This window comes from Triturus cristatus, chromosome 7 (genome assembly GCF_964204655.1).
Source record: "Triturus cristatus chromosome 7, aTriCri1.1, whole genome shotgun sequence".
In the NCBI taxonomy this organism is placed as follows: domain Eukaryota; kingdom Metazoa; phylum Chordata; class Amphibia; order Caudata; family Salamandridae; genus Triturus; species Triturus cristatus.
Genome location: NC_140590.1, coordinates 1,614,780,861 through 1,614,807,371, shown reverse-complemented (window position 1 = coordinate 1,614,807,371; position 26,511 = coordinate 1,614,780,861). Strand labels below are relative to the sequence as shown.

The following is a 26,511-nucleotide window of genomic DNA, read 5'->3' as shown; positions in this document are numbered from 1 at the left end:
TGTAATAAACGTGCACTAAAATTTGGTTTTGTATTTTGACATTGAAGGCCTTATTACGTTTGGGGTTATTTAGAATAGGTGTGAGCTGTAAAATGTCCAGTGAACTATGTGGAAACTGGGTTTCAGTGTAACACTGTTCTTCCATTAAGAGAAAGATACTGCCCTACTCTGTACCTGCTAGTATTAGAGCACACGAAAAAAAGGGTGCTAATTTTGCATCAATAATTGCTGAAAAAGAGACAGAAGCAATGCTTGAATATTTATCTCTAAATTTGTGGTAATGTCATGGTAACTGGTTGGTTGGGGTGACAGTATTACCGAATTGTTTTATAACAGCAAAACATCTGACATTCTGTAAATAACTCCATTAATGGGGAAGTGCTATTTTCTTCTGAATGGGAAGTGCAGCTCAGCTCCACTACACATAAGCCTAGTCCCTAAAGTGCCTCTACTGATGACCTAAAAATGATCTTTTAAATCTTTTAAGAGTTAAGCTTTTCTTTGTAGTGTGACACCACTAAGTGCCTTATAACAACGTTCTTTATATTACCTAGTAACACCTCCTAAGAGTTCAGGATACCAGGGACATTGAAAACTGTGGGGAGGAAGGAGGTGTTATCAATAACAGGGATCACAAGAGGGAGCCTGAGGATTTCTAGGGATCAGGGCTGGGAAATGTTAAGAGGTAGTAAGGTATTCTTGTTAAGGGAAGGGTAGCTGTAAGGGATGATAAGGGTTCTTATCGTTTTGGGATGGGTAGTATTGAGGAGGCATAAGTGTTTTCCGGGTTCATGGAAGGACAGCTTTAAGGGGTGGTAGGGGTTTTCTAACCTTCAAGGATGGGTAGCTGTTAGGAGTGGTAAGGGGTTTTAGGGTTCGGGGTGGGTAGCATTAAGATATAGTAACTTATTTTTAGGGTTCAAGTAAGAGTTGCATAAGGGATTAAGAATGGGTTTGTAAGATTCAGGGAATGGTAGCACTAAAGGCTTTAAATGGTTTTTAGGGTTCAGGGAAGTGCAGCATTAAGGGTTAGTAACGAGCTTTTAGGGTTCAAGGAATGGTAGTTTTCATGAGTAGTAGGGCAGAAGTAAGATATAGTAAGGGGTTTTAGAGTTCAGGTATGGGTAGCATTAAGAGGTAGTGAGAGGGAATTAGGGCTCATTGAAGGGAAGGATCAATGGATAGTAGGGGGTCTTTAGGGTTCAAGTAAGGGTCACTTGAAGTTGTAGTAAGGAGGTTTTAGGGTTCAGAGAGGAAATACTGCGTTAAGGTATCTGTGAAGTTGATGATGGAAAGAGAAGCTGGGACGTAGCTGGGACTGCAGTACAGCTACAAATTCCATCTGGCCCCCCTCCTCCTATCTGTGCTGCTACCATATTAGAACAAGCACCATAATTGTCTAATTATCTAGGAGACCTATATAACTGCAGTGGCATGTTTTTGCCTAAAGTTCAAGCTCTGTTGTAACACAATAGCTAAACTTCATAAAGAGTTCTGGCAAATTGATAAACAAATGATTACTGCTCTTAGAGGGTAAGGCATAAGTCCTTAGAAGCACACAACTGCCCAATCAAAACATATATTTCAGTCCATCAACAAAGCCAAAGCCCCTCTGTAGTTCTTTCTCCTGAAAGCTCTTTTTAGGTTGATCACAGAAGGTCTTGCAACAGCTGTGCTGTCAAGCCAGACCTAAATATGGAAGATATACCTGAAATAAGCCAGATGAGACTAGCAGTTAACACCTGTGACCCTTGCTTTGATGGAAATGCAGCATTAGCCTGACTGTTTTAATCTTGGCAGGTATGGCTTTTGGCTGAATAGTTTCAAGATGGCTTCTGAAAAAGTTTTACAAAAATAGTCTGTTATTCAGTGCATACTAAATGGGACCCATCACAAATATTAGAACCTGAGTTGCAGTTGTATTGACTGTCTATTCAGGCATTGTCAACCGCTGGCATTGCTGACTTGAAGTTATGATGTTACCTAAGTTCTCCCCGGGCATCCTCTAAGGGTCTCTTTCTGCCGTCGGCTTGAAGACCTTTTGTAGACATCAAAAGAAGATGGATACAGCAGACATTGTACATGGGTCAAAGGACCAAGAAAGGGCAGTGTGTCAGCAGTAGTGGATTATATTCTGTAATGTGGGAGAGGGTGTCATTAGAATTAACAGAATGGCACTCTGCAAGGGGGAGGGAGGGATTAATGACTGCATCTCTTTATGCAGAACATGGGTTGGCAGCATTATTAACAACTTTGTAGTGCTAAAGACGTAGCCATCTTTGTTTCAGTGCCTGTGAAAGGTAGCATTCAGCGGTCTTCAGTGCTGCACTGGGAAAGGATGCTGTCAGCCGTGTTTAAAGTGCTTGATTGTGTTAACAGCTGATGTCATTAGAGCTTACCATGCTGTATTGCAAAACAGGAGTGTCAGAAGTGTGGGTGTAGTACCTGTTTAACCTGCCTTGAGCCGTACTCTCTCTTTCAGTCATTGTCATTTTCCTTTCTTCAGTGTGGAGGGCGGAGAGCTCTTTGAGAGAATCATTGACGAGAATTACCAGCTGACTGAGATGGATGCTATGGTGTTTGTGAGGCAAATCTGTGAAGGCATTTCCTACATGCACCAGATGTATGTGCTGCACCTGGACCTCAAGGTATGTACAGCAATTCCCCACATCAGTAATGCGCTCGGGTGTCAGAGAGGGTTAGAGAAGGAAGGTATTTGTTAGTGTGCTCACTATAGATCAGATTCAGGAGAGTGCAACTGTACCAAAGAGAGAGCATTATGTGCCAGTGTGTTCACTGCAGATGACATTGACAACTATCAGCCCTGTACCCATCTCCATTCCATCTGAAAAGTTTTGGGAAAGTCATATCAGGTCTACCAGAATACCCTTCTATCATACTACCAATCTGGCTTCACACCAAGCTGTAGAGTGGAGACCGCTGCCCTTCAAGAAAATGCCCTCCTCCCAATCAACAACAAAACTGACCCAGATACCTCCTAGTCAAGCTCTATCTCTCTTTACTCCACGGCACCAAGCCAAGCATTGATCTACACCCTAGAAATATGCATATGTTTCATGGGAGGCTGTTATCTCAGCAGTCACTGTCAACTCATCTAAATGAGAAACTCCAGAACCCAGAAAGCACCCATTTCCCGAAGAGTACAATAGTGGTCTGTCTTCCTCTTCCCCCCTTCAACCTCTATTTGGAACAATGGGTCCATACGTAGAGATATTTTCAATATCTATTATTAGACTAGTGGAATGTAACTCTACCTTAAAACATCCCTGGGGCAAGGCCCCTAGTTGAACCAAAAGCAGCTTCGATCTAATTGAGAAATGGATGTAAAGCATCTACCTGAAGGCCATATTGACAATGATAGAATTCCTTCTGCCGACCATCTACTCAACCTCTTCTCAGAGCACATGACCAAACATCCAAGACAGCATGGCATTATCTCTCGCTCCTGAAATCATACCTACCCAAACTGACTATAGGATGACAGTGCAAACCTTAGTCCTCCCTCACATTGGTGGAGGCATTGCTGTGCTCAATGTACTTCCACAACACCACTGTGGCTCCCATTCAAGGCACTGTAAACACTCAGATGTTCTGCATCAATTTGACATCTCATCCACCACTGAAGTAGAAGCTTCTGTGGCTCCCCCTACCCAAGTCCACATTACCTTTAAATTCAGCAGCATTACCTATAATGTCATCGGAATAGCACCCATTCCCTCAGTGTGTAACCCTCTAGGCCAGTACATGAGGCTTAATTAGAGGCCACTCTTGTGACCTACAGTGTGGTGTGGAAAGGAGGAAGACATTAGGGAAGGATACGAGGGAAGGGATGATGAATTTAACGACAGGGGACTAGCAGAGAGCAAGAAGTGAAAAGGAGACGAAGAGAAAGGGAGAATGGAGAACATGTAGAAGCTTGGAGAGATCGGAGAGTAGAACGAGGAAGGAAAGAAGGGATAGCAAGCAGTGTGAGTAGCAGAAGTGATGGGGAGAATGAATAGTGGTAAGCAAGATCAGAGAGTGGACAGGGACTAGCTGTTGGGAGAAGGAAGGCCAGAGGGGAAGAAAGAGGAGTATGGGTATAGGAAAGGAAGAGTGCTAAGGGAATACATGTAGTGAGAGAGGTTGAGCAGGGAGAGAGAAGGATAGGAGGTTAGGTGCTGGATGGTAGCGCAGACAGAGGCCTGACCCCACAGTCTTAGCTCCATGGACAATAAGGATGGAGCTTTAGAGAGGACATGAAGCTGCCACTGTCTCAGAGATCGATCTTGTAACTTCTACTTCTTCTACAGCCTGAGAACATCGTGTGCGTCAGTCAGACCGGACACATGGTGAAGATCATTGATTTCGGGCTTGCACGCAGGTATCAAACTTCTGTCTGTCTATTTCCACTTCTGTCTATTTTGCTTCATGTCTTTCTTGCACTCTGTATGTTTTGTAACTTTCATGCTCCTCTGATCACCCCTGCTTTCATTCTTCTCTCAGCCTGTTTGCCTCTCTTTTGGTTTATCCGCCCTCCTCTATGTGTGCCTGACCTGAATAGGTCTAGCTGTTCTAGTAATTGGAAAATATATGTTTTACCAATCTCCTTTCTGTTGCTCCACTTACCCTACTCATTGCCTGCCCATCCTACTCAAGGTTTATCATTGTGCCTTTCCACTTTCTTCCCTCTCTTGGACTATCTTCACCTCACCCGTCCCCCACCACAAAGATGGCACCATTTGCTTTTTCATTTTTACACATCTCTCCAAAGTGGTAATATCATCAATATGCATTTTTAAAGTGATAGAAACTACAGCCCCATCTCTTCCTATTTTTGCCGTTTACTTCAACAGAGACGTTGCAGCAACGTAGACACAACCTTTTTTCCTGTGGTACTGTCAAAGCTCTGGCAGGTCATCTCCTCCATCCTATTCCCATCTACTCAGTTTCAACAGAATGCAAATATGCTTGGAACCACAGATAGTGGTCTGATACCGCCCATGCCTCCCCTGCAGACGGTTGCAAAATGACTTGTCTAATGAATATTAAATAGTCAGGTCACAGTTTACGATATACTGTGATTGGCTGGATGGTGGCCTTCAAGGAACAGCAGACCTCTGTCGCTGTATTTGCATTCCTAAATAAGAAATACATTTTAAAGCAGTCCATTTCTATTAAAGTGACTTAAAAAATGTTTCCTGTTAGGGGGCAGGAGACAGTGGTCCACTGGACCACTACCTGCTCCTCCAAGGCTGCTCAACATGATTACCAATGGGGAAGTTGTCCCACAAAGACAACTTTCTCTTTGCCATTCAGATACTACCCCAACTCAGGTGTCGAGCCCTGATAGATGATTTGCAATAACCAAACACTGATACATGTCATGGTGACCTACAATTGGGGGTGGGGTCCTCTTTCAACCTCCCTCCTAATTATGATGCAGTATAAGTCACAGAATCCCTTTTACAAGTTGGGAAGGTCTTTCCAACTTGCAAAAGGGGTTTCGTAAATTTAATAACACTCTTTTGCAGTCACAAACCCTTTAACTTTGTCAACAGGAGGGTTTGCGACCACAAAAAGTATTTTGTACATCTTACCCTTGGTATTTTACTTCATGGGATTAGTTGGGAAGGGTGAAAGTAAGCATAGAAGGATGTGGAATAATGTTGAAAGATGGCAAGTAACTCTCTGAAGAGCTATAATGATAGTGAAACACGTGACAGGGGTTGCTTTTATTCATTTCAGGTTGGCTTGGATGGTATTTACCAATCCAAAGCTGTACTACTGTGCTTGAAGTGATAAAAGACTTTTGTCATTTTACAGCTCGGCGTGGATGGCACTGTGCTGATCCTATGCTTAAAGACTTTGCTGTAGAAATAGGAAAATACTTTGTCCCTTTCTAGCTTGACGTGGATGGCACTTTCCTATTCCTATGCTTAAAAACATTGCTAGAAAAACAGACATTTGGGGTGACCAGATTCAGAGTGTCGCTGGTGTTTTAGGGTGCTCTGCACAGGAGCAGCTCTCCAGCTAAATTTGTGAACTATCTAGAGTGTTCTTTTTTTTGAGAGAGAGAGAGAATAATTTTCAGAGTTAAAAATATCATTAATTAAAAGAACACCTAGAATGAGAGTATATGGAAATGAGTCATGTATGTGGAAACAAATCAGTATAAACAGAAATCACCTTTGGGTGGATTAGAAGCTTTGGGATAGTTGTAAAAGTGTCCAAAATACTCCGTGTCTAGCAAAGTTTGAATCTTTAACATCAAGGTTGTGGAGGGAGCACGTGATCACATTCATGTAGAATCACTTTTCGGTTTTCATCCGTATATAGCTCCTATGTGCTTCCCAATAGCTCGCTTCTCTCACAAGTATTTGAATTTCTCATTTTGATAGTTGGTAGATGTGCTACAAACATTTTGAATAATTCTGTTTATTAATTCTTTGGGTAAATACACCAGATTTCCAAATGACCTCATTCTTTCAGAGTCTAAATAATCAGGTGGGCTCTGTATCTGACAATGGTGTCTTTCCTCGATATATCGATATATGTTAGATTAAAGCATTGTTTGTTGATCAATAGGTAAGCAAGCATTCATGCTCTACAAAAAGAAAGGAGTTAAAATGAAGAACAAAATGTGTTTATTGCTCAGATTTGCAACATCCGGTCTTTAATTCTGTCACCTACTCTTCACACTGTATTTCATGGTCTCCTATCTTGTCTTTTCCTACTCCATTTAAGCCTATGTTTTCCCCCAGTGTCTCCCTTGCAGTGTGGCTGATGGCAATCCTCTCTGTGGTTGATAGTCTGTCTCTCTACTTTTCATCTGCAGGTACAAACCTCGCGAGAAGCTGCAAGTTTCCTTTGGAACGCCTGAATTCGTCGCACCTGAAGTTGTGAATTTTGATTATGTGTCATTTCCCACTGACATGTGGAGCCTGGGGGTGATAACTTACATGATGTAAGTATAACTCATGCCAACATTCCGCATATCTCTCACCACGTTTTTCTTCTTCATCCTCCTCCACTTTGTTTTGCTCATAACTGCAGTGGCAGCTGGCACTGAATGGGGAGGGGGGGGGGCGGTCAGGGAGTAGTAAATGTTTTTTTTTTTAAACTTACCTCCTTGCTGCTGCCACAACTCTTCTCGTTGTCCCTCCTCGTCGTCGCTCTGCTCCAACTGGAAGTAGAAAGCACCCAGGCTCCCCAGAGCCAATCACAGGGCTGCTGAGCCAATCACAACGCTGCAGTGCAACTTTGTGCTCGGTCTGAGCCCAGTTTGTCGGTGCTCAGCAAGGGACAGGGAGCCTGGGCATGTTCTCCACTCCACCCAGGCTGTAATGAAGCCTGCGCGGAGAACATGCAAATTGTGCATAACTGTCTGGCTGGCTTGAGACGACCTGGCAAACTGTCCTGCACACTGATAACAGTGCATACCGCTCCCATGGGTGGCTGTTATCCCCCTGGGCCCGCCCCCAAGATTCTGGGACACAAAATATAACGATAACAAATCACGGTTTATTATTGTTTTATTTTTATTTTCTTTACGCTGCTGGAAGGGGGTGGGGCAATGCTCCTCCACCATAGCAGAGGAGCCTCCGCTGCATAACTGATGTGGCAAAGCTTAGTGAAAGCCGCACAACCTCCACATTTGATGCCCGCAGGGCTGCAGCATTAATAGTCATTGCACTTTTCCTAGGAGCAGAGGTTGGCAGTGGAAATGGGAAACGACATTCCCAAGCTTTAACAATTTGATCAAAACAGTTCCCATACTATTTATTGAAAAACACAACTGCCGCAGGTTGAAAGGGGGAGCAGATGAGTTTTATTTACAGTGAATTGAGAAAAAAGAAAAGGCAGTTAAAGGAGAACAAGCCTTCTCTCCAGGGTGCTTGCCACCTGAAAGAAATTTAAATTCGTCTATTTGGTTCATTTGCAAATCAGAAGGCTGCTTGGTGGCCAGCCTAGGTTTAATCGATTGATAGAATCAGGAATTTGTCCTTTTAAAGGAAATCTATTAAAAAGGTTTGCACTAGCTACATTCAGCTCATTACTAAAAACATAACTGAAAGCACTGTGAACATTTAAACAACATCTTTTTGCACGTTGTGCGGCAGCCTATGTGCAACTCATCTTGTACTGTGTGTAAAACATGATTTAAGCTAATGACTTACTTAGTTTGCTGTGCTTTCTGTCACAGGCTTGGACCTCTTAGAACTATAAATATATGTCACTGTTGCCCCATGATCCTGACTATGATTCGAATCAGTGACTGTCTGGTTACACCTATCAAACGACAAAAGCGAGTACTTGTTGACCTAACATATGACCCTATGAAGTCTCTCACTTACAGAATTTTAGGAGGGAACCTTCAGGGTTTTTTAAAAGAACCCTCAATCACCAAACTACTTGGTGACATGCTTCATTATTGAATTCCCACCATGGAAGCCGAATGCCTCCAAGGTGTGCTTCAACGCCTGATTACAGCAGAGCTGGTTGATATTTCTGTGAAGTGAAAAGGTGCAAGTGATTCAAAATTGACTCAAGGTGACCTACCCAGTAGGGTGTTTTAATCTTGGTGATCTTGGGCAAATTTAGGAACAGTGTTTGGGTACTCTTGAGACTACAATGATCTAATTTACCCCTCAATATGGTCAACATGTTTCAGCCATTTCTACTAAGTGCCTAAAAGGGTAAAAATGGCTTTCATCAGGACCGCATCATTCAACGCATGTGCACTAAGACATGCGTAAGTGAGCTTAGGTTCAAGACCGACTACAGGTCCCCTCCCGTGCTCCTAGAAACACGCGGAACCACCATTCACCGGGGCATATGCCATCCTAAAACCTCATTCGACACCTGTACCCAGAATTCCATGAACACCTCCCCAGTTTTTTCCACCTGAGTTCTGTTTAGAAATTCTCTGTAGAAAGACCTCAATAGTGACAAGAAACTTGACTAATGATTGTGTGAATAGTAATGCATTATGATATAACTGCAAGGAAATGTGGTCTGATGAATCGCAACATGATGCAAAATGTCACTGTAAATGCAAAATGTCAATAAAAATATGTTTAAAACAAACAAAAGTGAGCTTAGGTTCAAACTCACTGTTTCTTCAAGTTACCTTTTGCATAGATTCCCTGTAAGACAATATTAGTGGGACATTGTGGTAAGGTAAACATATTATATGGAGCATAGGCAGTAACCAAGTGGGGCGCAAATGAGGTCATGCACTATGTTCCATATATGCTGGAACCTCAAGCAACAATTAGCCTTTGTCCACTGCATTGCAAGCATGCCGTGGATGCATCATGGGTATTTCCTTACAGAGTGCGTGATGCCTGTGTGACCTATTTATACATTGTAGAAAGCGTTGTGGAACCTAAAATAAAACCTACTTTTTGAGTAGCACTTCTCCACAACATGGATCCCTTCGAAGGGTGGACCCTGTAGTCACACTCTATAAATGCATCGTGATCAGGTATTCAGATTAATTTCCGACCGACCCATTTGGATGGAGTCGGTCGGAAAGGAATCCGAACTGGATTCCCGTTTGGCTTCCGACCTGCTTGGAGAGCCTGTCTGCCATTCGGACAGCCACCAGTAATCCCAAGGGCGGCTCTTTTCCCCCGAGGGATTACAATGCCAGATTCTGCCAGCCTTTCTGTGCCAGCCTTTCCAACTCAGAAAGGCTGTAGGAAGTTGACCTTGGGGGCCCCCAACAGGGCCCCTATGGGTGCACGGCCTCCAGTTAGAAGCTGAGGTGGCACCTATTGTGCCCCCTGTTGATCCCTGCACCCAGTGGCAGGCACCTTGAGGTGCCTGCCTTGGGTGCAGGGATGAACTGCACCTCTTCTCTTTACAATGAGAGCATGCATTCCGGCGGAATGCATGCTCCCATTGTAAAGAATAGGAGTGTTCGGTCGCATCCTAATTGCTGGGTCGGGACCGCCGACAAGAGGTCGGCCAGTCCCAGTAACGAATCGATGTTGGGCGGACTCAGGTTCTTCTGACATTGAAATCAGGCCCAAAATATTCACAGCATGCGCTGTATCCCGGGACGGTCTGGTCGTGTCTCTGATAGGATAATTACTTATCTGGTTACTATGTGCCTCTATTACGATTAGGCCACAAGCGAAGGACTTGGTTGTAAAGCCTCTCTGATCCTCTCCCATCCACCCACCCTGCATCTAAAATTCTACCCCAATGACATAGCACTATTACCCCGTGACATATTCTACACTATTACTTAGTTCCATTACAACTACCCATTACTTCAGCTTACCACCATTCACATTCTCTCAGTAGTTAAGCAATTCTCTAGGTTGGCTAAAGAATTTGCTCAGAAATATTTTTCCACAGCGAGTAATGGTTTACATTTCCTTAAATCACTGTAGAGTAACTACATTCCCCATAAGTTACTCCCGGGTGAACCCCACAAATACTTTTGTGTTTTTTGGGGAGGGGTGGAGGTTGGTTTCCGAGGAGCTAAGTATTTATGTATTTATTTGCAGTCTTAAATAATGCGGATCAAACCCCGAGGGGTATGAGAGGGCTTTGCAGAAGCTCAACCGAAACAATGCATTAGCAGAGTTACAATTGGGTTTATCCAGTAATAAGAGTTTAGAGTCTGGTTAAGTCAGTTAGGCCTGGCTTTGCAGTTTGTAGTTCCAAAAGAGATGGTTAGGTTGGGAGATATTGTTGTAGAAGTAGGATTTTTTGTTACTTCTTGAAGAAGATATGCAATGTGGATTGTCCTGAAGGATGGTAGAATGGAATTCCAGATTTTGGGTATGACGCCTGAGAAGGATTGCTTTAGAGGTCAAATTTATTTTAAGGTAGAGGTTGCCAGACAATATGAGTCGGAGATTCTGAGGGAATGAGAGTCACCTGCGATGGTTAGCTTATTTGAGATAGTTTGATCAGTCTTCATGAAGGGTTTTGTGGAAGTACTCCTTGCTTCAATGGGGCGCCAATTGAGTGAGGTAAGGATAGGGGTGATGTGGTCCAAAAATCTAGTGCTAGATACCAGACGAGCAACTCAGTTGAGGGCTGCCTTTAGGGGGGCCACGTGTATTCTGGAAATGCCTGTAAGTAGGGAGTTGCTGTAATCCAGTTTCTTTAGGACCATCAATTGAACTACTGTTTTGAAGTCATGGACTGCGATTAATGGTTTGATCTCTTTGAGAAGTCTGATTTGGAATTGGGCGCTCTTTGCTCTAGCATTGATATGCGTGTGTAGGTTCAGATTAGTGTCAAGGGTAAAGCCTAGAGATTTGGCCTTTGTAGCGATTAGTGGGGTAGATTCCAGAAAATTTCAGGAGGCTATCAAGGACTTGGTGGGGTAGAGAAAACAGGAGGAACTCTGTCTTCTGGGGGTTGAGTTTCAGGTGGTGGAGCTACATCCATGATTGTAGGTCTGTGAGAGGTTTTTGTGGGAGAGGAGACTTTTAGATATAGGTGGGTGTCATTTGCGTAGAGTAAAAAGGAGGTTTCTATGCTCAATTTAAATAGTTTCTGGCTGTACCATGTAAATGTTCTTTCTACGGAGATGAATAACTTTACTTCAGTGTAAACTGAACCACAACAGGCAGCACTGTACTCTTAACAACCAAGATACTCTTTGTGCAATTGATGAATATAAACCCTGTTCAAACATGGAACATACCTCCCACCTGCTTACTCCTAATCTGTAAAATGAAGCATTGTTGTCTATGCATTTTGTCATGGAATTACTTTCAACTTGTTCTTCTATTCTGCTTCCAAAATAAATATGTGTAATTATTCATCAAGATTCCACAATTTGATGTGTATGCTTTTTTTTCCTCACACTCATTTAGCTTCAACAGCCTCCCCCTACCTTCTAAGACCACTTTATGCTAACCCACATCGGAAGGATTTGCAAAAATCCCCTTCTCCCCACTTGTTAGCTCTGCCCCGAAAGATCCCCCAGCATTCTCCTCCTTTTAAGAGATGGACCATGGCTAAAGCCTGTGGCCTAGCAGCCTCTGAGCGCAGTACCTGACTTCAACATTGTAACCTTTTTTTGGGTTCAGAGCAATACCACGATCATTATTAGTATAATCAACCACAGAGACGAATGACCCACATATTCTATGCATTGACTAGGGTTATCGTTTTCCTCAAATATCTTGACACAAGAAACAAACATATTTTCTGAACTCTATTGCTTAACTAGTACCTCCACACACATGTTCTTTACCTACCGTTCGAACTGCTGTCATATGTCTATCTCGGTTCACTGACAAAATATTGAACCTCAAAATATTCGCCATACAAAAATATTGTGACCAAAATATCTATGTAAAAAATAGCGTCATCCTTTACTTATAATGGTAAGTACAAAAAGATAGTGCAAAAAATGTTGATGTCATTAATATCATTCTAGTAAATATCGTTTCTTAAATATATATAAAATAATAAATATATTAAACAGTAATATTAATTTAAAAAAATAATATAGATGTAATATATATTTTAACAAATATTACAAATAAACTCAATTTACATTTATATTATAATTTAAAAATATTATGAAAAATAAAATACATAGATATATATATTAATTAAATAAAAAACATCTTAAAATTCTTTACATTTAGTAAAAATTATTTTACACATTAAAAATATTAATAGTGAAAAATATAATTCTAAATGAACAAAACATAATATAAATTAGAACAATATAAAATAATTATAACATATAAAATGTAATACATATACTATTCCCACTACAATTTATACAAAACTATGAAAACTATTATAGTAAATATATAAACAAGTTTACTACTCCCACTTCACGCAACCCAAAAATAATAAAACTGGGTACAATTTACAAATCTCCCTCCAATAAATGCGACAGTAGTAAAAGTGTTGGATTGCGATAGGTAATATTTACTATACCCATTCCAGACAGTACTACAGTAGGAAAACTGTTGGAGTGTGGAGGGCGAAAATATACTATTCCCACTCCAATCAGTGCAACAGTAGGGAACGAGTTGGATTGCAGAGGTGTTAAATTTTACTATTCCCCCTCCAGTCAGTACAAAAGTAGGGAAAGTGTTGGATTACGGAGGGGTAAAATTTACTTTTCCAACTCCAGTCAATACAACAGTCGGGAAAGTGTTGGATTACGGAGGGGTAACATTTACTATTCCCACTACAGTCAATACAACAGTCGGGAAAGTGTTGAATTAAGGAGGGGTAAAATGTATTATTCCAACTCCAATGAGTGTAACAGTAGGTAAAGTGTTGGATAGCGGAGGGGTAAAATGTACTATTCTCACTCCAGTTAGTATAACAATAGGGAAAGTTTTGGATAGCGGGGGGTACAATTTACTATTCCCACTCCAATTAGTGCATCAGTAGAGAAAGTGTTGGATTGCGAAGGGGTAAAATGAACTATTTCCTCTCAAGGCAGTACAACAGTCGGAAAAGTCTTAGACAGGAGAGGGGTAAAATGTACTGTTCCCACTCCAGTCAGTTCAACAGTAGGTAAAGTGTTGGATTGCGGCGGGGTAAAATTTACTATTCCCCCTCCAGTCAGTGCAACATTAAAAACAAATAAAATATCTTAAACAAAATAAAATTATTTCAGACACAAGCTAAATAAAACAAATATAAATATGTTGAAAAATAAAATACAAATATATTTATTATTAAAAACAAAAAACATATTACAATGTTAAATACATATCACCAATACCTACAAATAAAATACAAAAATATTTTCATACACATCTTTTTATTTAGAAATTATTCATTAACAAAAATATATTTATTACATACATTTTATTGAGTTAATTCGCACCCTATAACACCACAAAACTCACAACCTGAACCTGAAACTTAAATTTTTTTTATTAACATTATTAATATAAATATGTATCAACAAATTAATTATCATTAATTAAATATTAATTATAATTAATGTACTTCCCACAATATACCCCCCACAAAACACACAGCACACTCATAACATTAAACATAATTAATTATCAAATTAATAACCTATATCAATTTAAAAAGTTATTATTAATTACTTTAAATGAATTTACTTCACACCCCATATCCATACAAAACCCACAACTCACATCTAAAATCTAAAAAAAATGTAATTGCACAATTAACATAAACACATATTATTAAATAAAAACTAAATATGAATTAATTAAAATTAATGAACTTTCCACCCTTTACCCGTATAAACCTCACCAACCGCACCTAAAATATAACTTTAAAAAAATAAATTACACAATTCAAATAATTAATATCATATTAGGGACCTGATTATTAATTAATTAAAATTGATTTACCCCTATAATCCTAACAACCTGCACCTAAAGAAAAATTATTTAAACGATTACCATCATTAATTATCAATCAATTAATTAATATTAACATCTATTAATTCATTAAAAATCAATTACTTCCCAACCTATACCCCTATAAACCCACAACCTGCTACAGAACTGAAAACACATTTAAATGAAATTTAATTTAATAACTACTGAAAATGTAACAAATGTACTAAAAAAAATAACAATAATTATACAAAAAATGTACATCATATACATTTAAAATACATACTAAAATACATAACAATAATTAAAAAACGATATTTTACATAACTATATTTTCACAAACAATATTAATGACTTCAATATTTAAAAAATTGATATTACCTACCTTAAAATCATTATTCTTGACATCAATATGCTTGCTGACGATATTTCCATGTCTCAATATTTTAGACTCGATATTCTGGTATGGCGAAGTTTTTTCTTGATATTTTGTCTGAATACCATTTATCTTCTGGCAGACATGTGAAGTGACAGAGACTGGTGTTTCTTAGCTTATTTGTTGTGCAGCCGACTATGGAACCAGAATGTGGCAGGGCTCAGCTAGATTTCCTTTGACTTCTGAATAACACCCTCTGCCAGGACTTCCTGGCAAAAACAATTACTTATGAACCTTGAAAGGTGCCTTTGGAGCAAGTCATGCTGGCAGGGGAAGAAAGTGCTTGGAATTATTCCATCCCACATGCATGTTACTGCTCAGCACTGAATGTACGCTGAGCTTAAAACTAGTTGTCAAGGTCGCAGCAGTAAGCCTAGCTTCCTAGGATATGGTTCGGGCACTGCTCGGATAATCCCACGCTTCGGCCCACAACCCATTTTCAGCCAGACACTCACTGTGGTGGTGGAGTGCCCATGCATTCCCACTTAATGCCAGCACTGAATTTCCGAGCAACACGCAAATGTGTTCTACGGTACACGCTGAGCGCTTGAGTGCATCTTTGCCCTGAACTCAGACTGATTACTTCTTTAGAAACTTATACCTTGGTGTCATGGCTGACGACTACCAGACCCTTTTGAATCTGGTATCTATGTATAGTTTAGTTTATTGATTAATTGCTTGGTTACTTAAAACTGTTACCATAAGCGACAATTTTAAAGCAATTAATACATTTTGTTACTTGAAATCGACTGAGATTAGGTGCTAAAACGTATTAAAATTTTCCAAGTTTCAAAATAAAAACTTATATAAAATCTGTAGTAAAAAGCTGTGTGCAAAAAATCGAGTTTAAAATTGACATTAGGGGGCCGATTAGGATGTCGGTCTGAGTTGCCTCTGACTGACATCCCTGTGGTTTTGAAACCAACCGGCTTGAGGTCCGCAGTCCGAAACCTCAATTACGATGCGACTGCACATGGTGAGGTCGCAAACTCCAATTTCCCTACAGGCGCTTGTGTGGTGGTGGGTAACCGGCCACAGCAAAAGCTCCCATAGAGAAATGGGACTTACTGTATATCCCTGCACCATGTGGCAGGCACCTGACTATGCCTGCCACACCGTGCAGGAATTTACAGGGGGGCACCATAGGTGCCATCCCGAATCACTACCATATGCCGCAGAGAGAAGGGAGACCTGCTAGGGGTCCCCAAAATCGCTTTCCCACAGGCTTTCGATGTCGGAAACCGACATCATAACCCGGACGGCGGAAACGCTGTCTGTACGGGATTATGTGGTGGTTCCACTGACTGAAGGGCTCCTTGAGCCCCTAGGCTTAGAAGCCAGTCGGATTGACCGGCCGGTTTCAAATGCGACCGCCATCATTGTAATACGGCAGTTGGATTTGAAACCTTGGAAGTCGTTGGAAAGCCTCCGACTTGCGGTCGGAGGCTTTCCGACCAACATCCAAATTAGGCTCTAAATGGTGATTTAAATTTTTTATGAAATTCCATGGTCCACATCAGTCTCATTGGTCCCGCGGGAAGGTCGGTATTTCCTAACGAAAAACACTGTAGTAAAGTGCACGTGCAGAGAACGCGCCAGAGTTATATTAAATTGTTTTGGTTCAGGGTTTTGGAAATTATAGTTGGTCGGTTGTATTTGTACCAGCAAGCCTGAGGGGATGTGTTACTATGCAGCCTTTCTTCCACCTTCAGTAGAAATTTGACAAAACGGCATATGGTATCCATGGAAAACACATGTCTGAGTGTCGTGTATTAGAAAAGCAGACTTCTGCATGCCTTATAGTTTGACATCCATGTTGAGCTTGCTTCTGTCCAATATCTTTCCTATACGAGTTCTTAAGAGTCTAATATTTACACTGAAAACCCTTCTGGATGCTTTACAATATGGAATCTATATCAAGAATGCCTCTCTGCACTCTGGGGTGCTTGCTGGTCTGAAATCTACCATGAGAGAGATTATGGATGCTCTGCATTCTGTTCTCTCTGGTGAGCCAGCTTCAGGATTCTTAACTGTATCAACGCCAAGCAGTGCTTAGTTTGTAAAATATTAAGTGCCAGGGCCCTGACCAGGAGGCCACTGCAGCTTGCACCACCCATTGCCCAGTCATCGGTGCCAATGACGGTACCCAAACAACTATTAATTATCTCTCACGCCTGCAAGTGCGACAGTTCAGATTATTCCAGGTCCCCAAAACTAAAGGAATGGCTAGGAGGCAGTTATAAATATTTTCTAATGTACATTGTATTCATAAACAACCGTTGTTCTGCTCATCTCTAAATTAGATGAGCAGCGCCACCATGTGGCTGAGTGTCATAAGTGTGGTGATGACAATTAAGTACCGGTGCCGAGCACTGGAAACCACCGGCTCAAATTAAGCACGATTAGCAAGCACATTTTCAGAAGCTTTACAGTCTGTTTTGCATTTTAGGCAAGCTTCTCCATGCTCTAGAATGTGCTAGCTACACGGAGTTGATTTGTGATACTTTCTGCCTTCCTGTCCTTATTCGAAAGCACGCTCTATAATTCTCTTTGTGTGCACACAATCCTCCACAGTCCAGAACCACACACTGAACGATACTACTTTGTGCCAGCCTGGGTCCCTACACAGCAGTCTCTCTACTGTCCCACTCTTGGGACTATGGTGAACACTCTCTTACATTCTCTAATGTCTCCTGCAGTTTCCCAGTCTTGGATATAAATAGAACACTCTGAAATACTCCCCATTCTTGGCCCATACGCAGCAGTCGTGCATTGTTCCAGTCCTTGTGTCTATGCACTGGGCTTCCTCCTGCTGCTGTATGCTCATAGTCTAGGCGCTATAATAAAGTTGTATGAATAATGCTAGTGAGTTTATTTACATATTGGCTCTGTGATGGGCAACAGGAGATGGTGGTCTGGCCTCATGAACAGCAACTTGGCCAAAGCCAAGCCGACCTCAATGTTTTGGAAACTATGTGAACATGAACCGTGTGAGCTGCTACCACCGCGATAAATTGTGTTCTATAAATCTCTGGAAGCATAGTTCCTCTGCTTTGCCTAACCTGACATCCGATACAGGTCTCATATGTGATGTTTGCTCCTAGCCTGACGCACTAAGACATCATGGCTGAAACATAAGGCGCACCGTGCTACAAATAAACTATTGTCCACAACATCTTCTTTAGTCTAAAACATCCTGTTTATTAAAATGTAACCAGGTAACTGCAACTAAACAGGCCACAGACTCTCGCTTGGCTTGAACGGTAGAGAGGTAAACCACGTGTAAGTTAGGCTTGTACCTTACGTTTAAGTTAAACCATTGACATTGCTGCTTTTGGGTATTAAACTATACATAAACAGGTATAAAGACACAATTTACTGCATAAGTGGATATTAAACTATGTGCTTGGCAGGCCATTGAGTGCACGACCACTGTAACGACAAACAGCACTTTACCAACAGGCGCCAAGGTGGGTGGTCCTCAGGCGATAAAGCATAAAGGGACTCCCACTGAGCTGCCCCCCTGTGGACTTTAATATTTATTTAAAATATGTTATTACTGAGCACATCTGCGAGTTGTACAGTTTTAAACGCTAGTCAGGTACAGCCAAAATGAAATAGAAATGTATCGTGTGTCATTCGGCCCTGTTTTAATGTGTTTATCCTTTTGTATTTTCGAACACGTAATGGTTTTAACTAACAATGCACGACAAATAAATACATTGAGATTGAAATACACATCCACCCACTCGATAATCCAGATTTCATTCGATGGACTTTGGTGGTTAAAAACAAGTTACTCTGACAAAATGGTGTCATCCTTTTCCCTTCTGTCTGTGGTGAATCAATGTTCAGTGTATGTGCATATTTCTCCACTGATCCCCTAGTCATTCGCTACATACTTTCAAAACCACTGAAAACATATATTTGGTTCGCAAGGCCCCCTCATCCACTGTTAGCATAACCTGAGAGAGGCCATGGGGATGTCTCTACATTTAGTTACCACAGGGGCTACTATCGAGGTTATCCGGGTAAAGCTTTGGCTGTTGGCCTCTTGTGATGCTGAACTCCTGACTCCTATCTGTGCACTGTCCTGTCCCCCTTCACATTCCGGCTCCCATCCAGTGGCCTTCACCTCAGCCTCATCCTTCCATTGATGGCTTTACTGGAGCTCTACCAGGGCTCTGCACAAACAAATATGTAAAAGCCATGAGATACATAACCCTTGTAGGGCAAACAAGCCAGTGCTGCCTAAAGACTGGGTAGCTGTGTTTCCTAAACTGTGGCTCGATTTTTGGTGGGATGCGAAAGCCAGAGGGATAAATAAAGATGCCTTAAAATCCTGTATTTATCCTGTCACATCTGCTGCGCTTCAAAGACAAAAGTCCAATGTCAGGCTATCTCTTCTGACAAATTGCTGCTTATTTTCTTAACATGGGGATTGGTTTTTCCAAGCTCCTCTCGGTCCTGGCTCCTTTGCAGTCAGAGAAAGAAAAGTAACTTGAATTATTTGACACTCTTGCTGGGGTGCAGGAAGTGTGAAAGGAAAGGCTGTAGGGTGTCATGATTTTTGTAATACACAACACAATGGGAATGCCTGTGAGGGAACTCTACACATTCAGCAGCCAGAAAAGCGAAAATGAAGCACAATTGCTTTGTAATTCCGAAGTGTGATGCAAACAAAGATCTTGATAGGATCAAAACAAATCAAGACACTTTACACAGTGATGTACTGAAACCCGATTTCCACACATTATCATTTATGTGCAGTGAAGTTTTATTTGTAAATCTGCATGTCTGTCCAAATTTAGTAGCCATTTCAATAAACAATTTGCTGTCCGTAAATGACAATGCACTACCACACGATGCTATAGTTACATGAAAAGAAATTGCCTTCCTCACATCCATTAAAGCTGAATGGGTTGCGAAAGTTTGTCGGTCTAAAAATTGTGCCATGGTTCTAAACCGTTTGGGAAGTACTGTTGTATAGAATAAATAACACTGACACTCACCGGTACCAGTGTTACCCTGCTGTGCTAGGCACTCTCCCTTGCATGCACTAAAATATTTACCTTCCGTGTGGCTTCATGAACACAGCACTACTTACATGCTCTCCAGTCATGATATATGCACAGCTCTCTAGTGCATTGTTCAAGTCATAAAGCTTAATGCAGCAGTCCTGATTTGTTCCACTCTAGCTCTTTACATAACACATACCCAGCATGTACACAGCACTCTGGGTACAGCCATCTTCTGCATTGTCCCAGTCTTGGTATATACACAGAATTCCCCAGCATTGTCCCAGGGTTGTTAGATACACAGAATTTTCCAGCATTGTCCCAGGGTTGTTAGATACACAGAATTCCCCAGCATTGTCCCAGTCCTGTTAGATACACAGAATTCCCCATCATTGTCCCAGTCTTGTTAGATACACAGAATTCCCCAGCATTGTCCCGGTCTTGTTAGATACACATAATTCTCCAGCATTATCCCAGTCTTGGTATATACACAGGATTCCCCAGCATTGTCCCAGGGTTGTTAGATACACAGAATTCCCCAGCATTGTCCCAGGGTTGTTAGATACACAGAATTCTCCAGCATTGTCCCAGGGTTGTTAGATACACAGAATTCCCCAGCATTGTCCCAGTCCTGTTAGATACACAGAATTCCCCAGCATTGTCCCAGTCTTGTTAGATACACAGAATTCCCCAGCATTGTCCCAGTCTTGTTAGATACACAGAATTCCCCAGCATTGTCCCAGTCTTGTTAGATACACGGAATTCCCCTGCTTTCTCCCAGTCTTGGTATATACACAGAATTCTCTTGTATTGCCTTCAGTTGTAGATGGGTAAATAATACTCACCTGCTTTTCTCCCAGGCTAGTCTCTATACTTTATACCTCCATGTGTTCTCTCCCCCCTACCAATTCACATCCAATAACTAGGGCCTCTTTTTTGGTTCTCCCCAGAAGAGCCACAGAGCTCCTAAATAGATTGCTCTGCCTCCGCGTGTCTACACAGCTTGAGACCCTCACATCTCTTGTGCCTCCACGGGGCTCCATTGTGGTTCTCCTTATAGGAGCCACAGAGCCTGGTACATCAATGTTTATGCCTCCACATGTCCTCCTAGGGTTCCCCATGGGAGCCCAAGAGAACCTTACCTCTATGTGTGCCTCCAATGGTCTCTCCCACCGTTCTCGCCATCAGAGCCCTCTTGTCCTTTTGTGCCCTCCCAGAGCCCACCCCATGGTCCATTTCCCTTCGCATATTTTTGCTTTGCTTGCTTGTACCCTCTTGGCAGGGGCTTGTTTTTCCAGTCCTTCCCTCTTGGCTCTCGCCTTACTGTCGCCTCCTGTTACATACTCAGCACCGTCACTAGCGTGAAACCTTATCTTGATCAAATGGCTCCTCTTGGCTGCTGCTCCCTTCCGTCTCCATTTCTATGGCTCAGAGGCTTAGCCATGACCTTACGCTCAGCTGGATTCCAGCCATCTTCACTCCAGGGTCTCCGAGCAGAGAACTGCCTATCAAGGCCACCACGCACCATCTTGTCTTGCCTACAAACACGTCCCTGCATCCTGTGTTGTGCTTTTCACTAGGAGTACTTAATACCTTGGCTCTGGAGTGCACGTGCCGTGTGGGCAGGCTGTGTGCAAATGTGGATCCAGCACCTCTATCCAAAAATACCCCAAAGGGACTCCGGCAAAAGGAAGAGGCACAGCATTTATCGCCATGCATACGCTCAGCATGTCTGCACAGCAGCCCGACACATTTGTTCCTGTTATCCCCGGAGTGCCTGCTGTGTTATTATATATGCTATATACCCTTGTAAAGAAAGTTCACTGCTGAATCAGTGTCACCTAAACCCTATATTTCGAGCCCTGGGCTTATGTTTTTTACAAACTGGTGTAGCTCACTACTTTAGTCGCTTGGTTCAGTTGAAGGGAAATGATTGACCACGTGCTCCCTTGTAAATTTCTTGAAGCCCTACTTTATCCCCCATGCACAGATGTAAGCGGCTGTACCCAGGGTCAGGATTTGGAATCTCAATGGTCAACAGCGTTTTCAATCTTCTCTAGGGTAAGCTCTAGACAAATTCAGATCTGCACTTTTAGCACCTATTGAAAAAATGCCAACCATACTAACAAAATATATTAAACATTTTCATGCAAAAAAAAAAAAACTCGGTACAGCATGGACGGAAGGTTGTAGAATTCCCTAAGACGTTCAAGAGCTTTCCAAGATAATAGGTGAACAAAGATTTTTTCATCGGGTACCTACGAGATATTTGTTGTAGGCTCTGAGCTAGTAACTCTTGTTACCCGTTTCTTACAGTGGAAAATGCATGTTTGTCCAATCCAATGTATTTCAGCGGAAGGTTCTTCTGGGACCAACTTTTGCGTCTCCATGTTCCAGTGCGCATGCTAAGGCGTTCCCGTGCAGCTAGTACCTCATAGGTAACTGGAAAATATATTTATACGCCTGTTGTGATTTAGTGACTCCGACAGCTTTCCCTGAATTCATTCTCACTACCTTGCTTCCCCCATTTAACTTAGGGAGGAGCCACATGACAGATGCATCTGATTGGTTCTTGGTTGGCTCTGACTGGCACTTCCTCAAATTTGGCTGCACGAAACCTGCAGCTGTTCCACATTGCAGTGGATGTGCCTGGTGGGTGCTCCAGCAGCAGACCATAGACCAGCCTTTCTAAGCTGAACCAAGACAAGGACCGCCACTTCCATCCTTTGATGGTATTCCTTTACGACTTTGCAACTTGTGGTCTCCACTTTGGAGGTGGGGGCAGTTCTATGTGAATTATTATTATACCATAGACCTCTGTTTGATGTTCTTTCCAAACTCCTGTCTGGCTCCTTAAAAGCTAATAAATACTCTGAGGACGGGTCCAAACACAAGCGACCGTCTTTTTATGAACCCTTGAACCCTCACCTTTGAATAGTTTGTTATTATGTTCTCGGTCCACAAAACCCAAGTGCACAACCTAATCATTCAACATCATTTACACTTCTGTTTTTATGCAGAACATGGTTGGGCCCGGACTTGGACCCTCCATTGAATGGCCCCTCCACTTCATAGACATGTCTGCGGAAAGTAATATTCATCGCATAAGGGGGGACTACCTTTATTATTTTCAGTTCAAAGACCTGGCTATCAATCACTCTTCAAAGGGTGAAATTCTTTTCACCAGATTCTCTGTCACTAGTCATCATTCAGACCATGTAGTGCCTTGCTGTGGACCACTCACTCCAGGCACCCCTGTTTTTCACACTTTTGCATGACTTGCAGCCATAAATTCCCAGAAATAAAACAACCTATTACTACTATGAATTGTAAGTTATGAGTGAATGAGCCAACACACAAATTCCATAAATGTATTGTAAAACATGGACGCTCTTCAGCACACCACCCTTGTTGGCGTCTGCATGCGTAAAGCAGGACACGCCTGAGTCCTCAGATTTCTCGCAAACTTACCCACTTTTAGTAAACAGTAAAAAGCTGACTTTTCTCATAGCTACTAGTTGTGGTTTCTTACTCTTTCCTTTGTTCTCTGTTTTTAACCGCTGCAGTTCTTGCCGACAGGGCCAAGACGCCCTTCTGGTCAATCGTTTGTGCATTACAAATCTTATCTCCATGCACTACCAATCTGCACTTCTCCTATGTAGTTCTGTCCCATGGACCTGACCGTGGGCAGTGATAGGAATATACCGGTGGCCGCTCCAGTGCCGGCTAATTGTTCTCGCCACATGGCTGTCAGTTCAAGTTATCATTGCCTTTCCACCAGCTGACACCTATCCATTCTTCTCAAGTGATTAGGGGCTTGCGAAAACATCTAGACATGGATGACTTAGCTGCCGATCTAGCGCCATATTGTCCTCTCTTACGCAAGCCGGCGTGTTGCATTCTGTAGCTCATTGAACGGTGGCCAAAGGGATTAGACGCCAACTCCCATGTGATGCTTTCAGGCTGGACACAGGCACCACAGAGTGAAATGCGCTGGGTGTTGACCTATGTAGCATCCAAAGAAGTTCATTGCTTTTTGGAACGTAGGTGGAAACTGGATTATAACCCTGAGACACAATTCTTCTGCAACACCACTCTCTGCTACACAAGTGTGTGGTCAAAAAGGAGAAACTGTGCTGTTTCACTTAAGCACAAAACAACCCTTGTAAAAAAAAGATTTCTGGAATATATTTGTGCAAGGTTCAAAATTGAGACACTATTAAATCCAAACGTGCATGGTATCCTGTTTATACACGAGGAGGGTGTTTACAGGGTACGCAACTGACTGTGTGTCGTAGTCAGGTCTCCTTCATGTGCGTGGGGACAGACAAACACAACTCCCCTGCTGGACTTCCACATGGACCACCCCCAATATCGATTCAAAAGCCCTTCTCAGCTGCGCAGCGGGGTGCTTCCTGCCGCTCACAACCTGCTAAGTCCCCAAAGTTTCACACCTTACTTAGCCAGTATAACTGTTCAGCCAGCTCATACAAGAGCCTACACAGCATAAAGTATAGTCCATGTGATGGAGGGTGGTGTTCAGTGCTTGATTTGAGCCGGTGGTTGTAGGTGGGGCCCACCGTCACTCATTTTTGGGGACCAGCACTTATTTTTCCTCAACAGAGCAAGTGAAGGAAAACACACAACTGGGAAAGGAGGAAGATAAATTCGGAAAAACAATGACAAAAGGAGAAAAGCAGGACACTACAGGAATGAGATGAGGGAAAGAGTGTCTGCAGGTGGATGAAAGAGACATGAAGTGAAGTCAAGACAATGCAGCCTTGGTATTTGGCTCACGGACATTCAGTAGCGCCAGCCACAGGATTCTGAGCAAAGCCTTTCGCCCCAGCACATGCACGTATTCTTTTACAAATTAAGCACTGGGGGTGCTCGTTGCACCTCCACTCTGCTGCCACAGCTCAACCCCATTGGCAGTGTCAAGAATAAAGGTAGCCCTTCTTGGTAGGGAAGAGTGTCACTCACCGCAGCTGTAGTCACCTCTCTGGTGGGGGTGCAGTCTTGAGGTGGGGACCTGCAGAAGAGGGATTGTCCACCATTCTGCCATCTGTTAAAAGCGTAATAATACACAACTCGTTTAAGTCTAAAAAATGCACTGCCCAAGGAAATTCTGGACAGATGGCCAATCTAAAGCAGTGAAAAAAGGACACCTATGGCTTCAGTTCCTTCTCCGATATGACTCATAGGAAACTTCTGGTGAAGCTAGCACCTTGTTCATGGCAATGGGCAAGGTGGAGCCCTCTTCTGTCGAAGGAAGGATAAGTGTTCCATCCAGCTGTTTGCAGTTGTGTAGTGCATTTGTGAACGATGCCATGAACAATATCACCTCAGTTGTTTTCGCCCACTCTGCCAAAATAGAAAACAGAAAATGCTCTTGTTCCCGATTTAAAAAGCAGTTAGTAGCCTATTGCAAGGATGTGCAAGTGAAAATTCTCACAGTGACTCTGCATTGCTGAGGATGCCATATATTTTCTGTCTTTGGCATCCATTTGCCAGTGCAAGGCATTCTGGGAGTTGTTTTTTCTTTGTTTTACATTTTTAGAAGAAAAGTCTTTTCATGGAACCTCGTGTCCCCAATAACATGGAATCATCTGTTAGCAGTCAACGCACAATGACATTTTCAGCCCCATCGAGTCAACGAGCTACACCATACAGAAAACGTAGAACACAATTTGCCCAGTTTATAGTCTAGATATGGGTGAATTGAGTAGGCCTGTGACTGAAGTGTCGAAAGACTAATGGGGCGAGTCTCATACCTGGCCTTACACCAGGCTCGAAAACTGTGGAGATTATGCTAATGGCTTTGCAGTGAGTGGGTCATCTGATAATGGGTGACAGTGTACTGGGTGACAGCAAGAGAACTGGACTGATAAGGTTTGGTTTGGACCTTTAAAGAATACTTGAGATAAAGTTAAAAAAGATCTTGAAGAAGAAGGAAGGGATCCTAGAATCCCTGGTGCAGTCCTGTCACCTTTAGTCATCAACCTGTACATTCTACTTCTCGTGAAAGTACTGAGAAGCCAAACATCACTGTTTAAAACTCTGCTAATGATCACCAGATCATTTTCAAACTCACCCTAAACTCTGAAGAGGCGGGGAAATGTTTAAATAACATTCTACTTGAAAACGTTTCAGTAACATCCTTTTTGAAGTACACCTGTGGATGTGCTAGAACTATTTAAAACTCAACCCAAATACGACAGAGTTTACCCATACCACTCTCGCCTGTGGAACTATGCCTCTGCCCAATCCAGCACATCAAGTCAAGAACTTAGTCATGTGGATGGATAACTCAATTTCTCTGGAGACATTCTTTAACAAAATGAGTAGTGCTGGCTTTGCCATCTATTGCTTATGAAAGAAATATTGGTGCCTGGACTTTATTCAGAAAGTCCATTTGGCCCTTTTTGTGATACTGTGAGAACAGTGTGTATTTAGGAATAAGTAAACAACTGACAGTCAAGTTGCAAAGGCTGTAGAATGCTGCTGTTCACCTGCTCATAGGATTAGGCTAGAAAGATCGTTTCTGATGCCCGATCGCCTTACACTATATGCCAGTAAGTAAACACATACAGTTAAAAGCCCTCTGTATCACCCATCAGGCAGCCCATAAAAGAGACCCACATTTCTTCTGAAGTCTATTAAGAAAATACATGCCAAGAAGAACCCCTTAATCAGCCGACAGGATGACCGAAGTGGTCCCTAA

At 42.2% G+C, this 26,511-nt stretch overlaps 1 protein-coding gene across 5 annotated transcripts in view; it reads left to right on the top strand.

Moving 5' to 3' along the window:
- MYLK2 (myosin light chain kinase 2) overlaps positions 1–26,511 on the top strand; it is a 173,169-nt gene that overhangs the window by 101,517 nt on the left and 45,141 nt on the right. For all 5 annotated transcript variants that reach the window (XM_085619515.1, XM_085619514.1, XM_085619516.1 and 2 more), the window contains 3 exons: positions 2,507–2,648; positions 4,314–4,384; positions 6,839–6,967. In XM_085619515.1, coding sequence (XP_085475641.1) covers positions 2,507–2,648; positions 4,314–4,384; positions 6,839–6,967 — 342 coding nt within the window. The remainder of the gene's footprint in view (positions 1–2,506; positions 2,649–4,313; positions 4,385–6,838; positions 6,968–26,511) is intronic.